This window comes from Hylobates moloch, unplaced genomic scaffold, assembly GCF_009828535.3.
Source record: "Hylobates moloch isolate HMO894 unplaced genomic scaffold, HMol_V3 SCAFFOLD_1, whole genome shotgun sequence".
Classification (NCBI taxonomy): Eukaryota; Metazoa; Chordata; class Mammalia; order Primates; family Hylobatidae; genus Hylobates; species Hylobates moloch.
The window spans coordinates 223,911,419-223,916,034 of record NW_026652276.1 but is presented as its reverse complement, the minus strand read 5'-3'; the positions used below and the strand labels follow the sequence as shown (position 1 = coordinate 223,916,034).

The window sequence follows — 4,616 nt, the reverse complement described above, 5'->3', positions numbered from 1 at the left end:
TGAGTATTTCTGCTTTGATTACCCCAAAATACCTGAATCTCTTGAGCCCTATCCTTTCATCTCCCAGATAACATGTCTAGCTCTAGTTTCCAATTTCAGATAAACTTAAATCCTTTTTCATCCTTCTATCAGTATCACAGTTTCTCTGAAGCTTTCCCAGGCTTCTGATGTCTCCTGGGGGAGCTAGAGAGTCACCTCTAGTTTACAGGTAAATAATGAGTCATTAAATAGATTTACATACCAGGATGTCAGCAGGAATGCAAAGAAGATAACAAGTTCAGAGTATAGCTGGTTCCCAGGGAGGCTGGGGGTGATTCACCACACTCTTAAAAGAAGACTAGCCTCATTTCCTCCCCAGCTCACGGGGTAAGATTCCTCTGCTCTGGCAGCAGATCTCCCAGAGGGAGCAGCCTGACCACATCACTGACCCAGAAGAGGCGTCTGTCCCCCCGACTAGCTGAAGGAAAGGCTGGCTTGGATGATGCTCTGCTCTCCCCTTGCCCTTCTCCTGGGCACTTTCTTTGGTGGGTGCCGTCCTCTCCAGCAAGCCTCTTTTCTCATCCTCACCCTCACCCCAATCCTGTGAATGCAGAGTCTGAGCTGTTGGTTTGACACTCTTGAGTCTATTCCTTTGACTGTCTGTAACAGATATGGGAATTTAGCCTTAGGGGTGATCTGATGATTCTTAGTTCTCTCTATCTCCTGGGAAGGAGTTTATTCTGTTGGTCTTCCCCGGCCCAGGGACGCTTTGCATCCTTGGCTCCCCCAGTCTACTCCTCATGATGGATTCCAGGTGCCTGTGCCATGCAAGAGCTTGAGCTGCTCCTCTGTCTGGGGAAGGCAAGCCAGGCTAGGGTGCTCCTCTGTAAATGGCACTTTATCTTTCCCACAGGGGTCAGATCTCAGACTATTCATCAATGGCCAGCAACCCTGGTGCAGCCTGTGGGCAGCCCGCTCTCTCTGGAGTGCACTGTGGAGGGAACATCAAACCCCAACCTATACTGGTACCGACAGGCTGCAGGCAGGGGCCTCCAGCTGCTCTTCTACTCCATTGGTGTTGACCAGATCAGCTCTGAGGTGCCCCAGAATCTCTCAGCCTCCAGGCCCCAGGACCGGCAGTTCATCCTGAGTTCTAAGAAGCTCCTCCTCAGTGACTCTGGCTTCTATCTCTGTGCCTGGAGTGTCACACTGAGCTGGGTGGGGCAGACATCTGTGCAAAAACCCCACCCTCTCCTGAGCCCTAACTATACTCCCCAGGAGCCCTCACCCAGGGGCCGGGTGGAGGATATTTGTAACTAGGTTTCTGACTGCCGGCCAATGTGAAAGCAATGGAATAAGGCTAGAATTCTACAAAAGACTCTACTAAGTTCTCAGGGAGAACAAAAAATTGTGTGTCTGCAGAACCTGTGATTTGCCTGCACACAGTCAAGTTCTCAATGTATGGATGTCCCGGCCTAGGCTACCATACTCCAGCCCTCAAGATGTGCTATACCTTGCCTGATTTTCTAGTCTTCTAAATTCTTCTGTGTGTGCCCTGGGGAGGGGGTTTGTGCATATATGGCTGAGAGAAATAGGATATACCTGTGGCAGGAGGTGAGCTGGTGAACAAATGGGAGGATGCCAACCCAGGTTACTTAATTGGTTAATTTCATCACCTGGAGAGTCTCCTGTCATTGATCTTTCTGCTGAGACTAGAAATTCTGGGGAGGCTTAGACCTGAGGCTTTGAGTCAGGCAAAGAGGCAAGATGTTCAGGAGACTGTTCTCATTCGAGGCAGAAGTGTGGTTTTGTTAGTATAGGTAACATGCACTTAGGCCGGACGTGGCAGCTCATGCCTGTAATCCCAGCACTTTGGGAGGCCGAGGCAGGAGGATCACCTGAGGTCAGGAGTTTGAGACCAGCCTGGCCAATGTGGTGAAACCTGTCTCTATTAAAAGTACAAAAATTAACCGGGCGTGGTGGCAAGCATCTGTATTACTAGCTACTTGGGAGGCTGAGGCAGGAGAATCACTTGAACCTGGGAGGTGGAGGTTGCAGTGAGCCAAGACCATGCCGCTGCACTCTAGCCTGGGTGACAGAGCGAGACTCTGTCTCAAAAATAAAAATAAAAATAAAAATAAACATGCACTTAGAAATTTTGATGATGTTTTAGGTTTTAAAAAATGTCCTGCTGTACTATCTTGTAGCCCTTCCCTTCCTTTGTAGCAAAGACGGACAGATGGTGATCCAAGAGATACGGAAGAAGAGGACTGTGTGTGTAATGGTTGAGCTTTAAAAAAGAGAAATCACTTGGATGGAAATGAAGGAGAGGAAAGGGCTGATGTGGATGGCTGGGAAGAGATTCGATGGTTACCTTGGCAACTGAGCTTCCTTCCTCATCCCCATCCCTCCCTAGTCCTTGTTCTTAAAAAGATTTTCTTTCTAATTTCCCTTCCCCTCCACAAGGGGGCACAAGATGTCTTAAAATACTCCATTCCGGGCATCATTTAACCTAGATCAATCCAGACACGTGCATATTTCTAGTATCATTTAATCTGAAGTGGAAAATCTGAGATGTAGACACAGAGTGGTCAAGAACGTATGGAATAATGCCCAAGGGTCCCTACTGAACTTTAAGGATCACCTATGTATTAAGCAGCTATTATGTGCTGGACACAGTGAGCCATTTTGAGGATTAAAAAGAAAAATAAAATATACTCGAGATGGTGTTGGGCATAGTCACAGCATGATTTAGTCAAAGCACTTGATTTTTTTAGTCTAAATTTGCTAGTTGTTATGAACTTGACCTAGTTATTTAATCTTACTAGCTTTCAAGTTTTTCCCCACCTATAAAACTTGCCTCATTGAATTGTCAAGTGTATTAAATGAGATGGTGTTGATAAAGCCCTATTACAGGCTCTAATTTTCAACAGGTATTATTTTCCGCTCCTTGAGCTTACAAGATTATTTTCATTACAACTTACCCAAGAGGAAGACTTAATTAAAAAATTTCAAATCATAAACTACAAGTATGTAATAAATATTAATATTTAAAATGCTAAACATGCTTGCATAGCAAAACCATGAAATTTGAACCCTATGCTGTGCCTATTCAGATGCTGATTCTGTATTTATACAGCTTCAGAATCCTCCTTAACAGAGAAATGTCTCAGGCAATCACCACTAGTCAAGTAGAATTCGTAGAGACTTGAGGCAGATGTTTCCTTCCTGTAATATACTGCAAAAATTCTGGAAAACCTCACAAAGGACATAAAATTGTAGCTAGGTTTAGCTCTTTAGGAGGCTAATAGTTATATAAGCAAAATGACATTGCAAGCAGGAGAGTCAGTTTGTGTAGAAATGTGCAGGTCTATGTGAATATTGTAAGTTTTAGAGAATCTGAAGAAAAAAAAGTCCTCATCACTGCACAGAGCATCCTAGAGACAGGTGAGCATTGAAGGAGAGGCTTGAAAGCCACCTAAATTCACCAGAACAACTTAACATCCTCCATGTTATCTGCTCTTATTCATGCATGACTATTCATTCCCATAACTGTTTCCATACCATCTAGGACTCAGAAATCCACAGTCATTATAATTCCAGGGGACAAAGGAAAGCAGTTTAGCATGACCGATCCTGTTCAGACATGCCATCTTTTGTCAAGAATTCATCAAACTCACTTGCCCCTTTAATGAGATGAGACTGTCTCTTTTCAGAGCTTCCAGGATTTGCATCTGATTTTGCAGATGTGCCAGGATGACTATTTCCGTATATCTCCTTCCCTGGCCAGTTGCACATGGAAGATTCAAGGCCACATGCTGGTGGCCAGAGACACTCTCTCCAAGATGCTTCACATACATCTCAGCCACCCACGGGACTTATAAGGAGATACCCTTGTGCCTCTAAATAGATCTCAGTCACCTATGGGACTTATAAGGAGATACCCTTGCGCCTCTAAATAGATCTCAGTCACCCACAGGACTTATAGAGAGTCACCCTGGGGCCTCTGGGCAGCTTGAGTAAGATGAGGAATGCCCGGGGTTGGGAAGCTGGTAACATTAAAATTAGGCGACTTCTTATTTTTCCCAGGATTCTGTGGTTTGGGATAAGAATGCTACAATCCCTTGAGCTCCTGCAGAGCAGGCTTGACCTAAGTTTATATACCTGGTAATTTCCCACTCCCTACTTTGGGGGTTTTTGCCTCTCTAGTTTTTCATTCTGTCTTGCATTATGTTCTTCTAAGATGTGTTAGAAAATATTCATCACACAGACCTTACAGGCTTTAGCAACTAGAGGATAAAACTACGAAGAGCCAGTCAGTGCAGTGCACAAACACTGGCTCAGACATCCAGGGACTGTCCGTTTTGCAGTCTGTTGGTTATCTAGGGCTCCCTCTCCTGTGACTCATCAGCACCTCTCGTTACATGAGTGGAAGGAAGTGGGAGGATACATGTGGAGGGAGGTAGAAGGGAGTCTGGGGGGCAGGTGGGAAGAGAGAGTTGCCTGAATGATGTGGGACCGGAAGGGATCCCAACTGGGTCAGAGCAGTTATTGCAGCTGTTTTTCATTCTCCACTATCTTCATGGTACCCACTGTGGCCTTTGATCTTGTGCATAACCTCCAGCAGGTGTAAAGAT

The 4,616-nt window shown here is 45.3% G+C and overlaps 1 gene segment (V, D, J or C); it reads left to right on the top strand.

The window, feature by feature from the left end:
- Positions 1–478: 478 nt before the first annotated feature.
- Positions 479–1,299, top strand: LOC116812750 (T cell receptor beta variable 30-like). The segment is given in 2 exon segments: positions 479–524; positions 893–1,299. Coding segments are annotated over 2 exon segments (453 nt in total).
- The last annotated feature ends 3,317 nt before the right edge of the window (positions 1,300–4,616 follow it).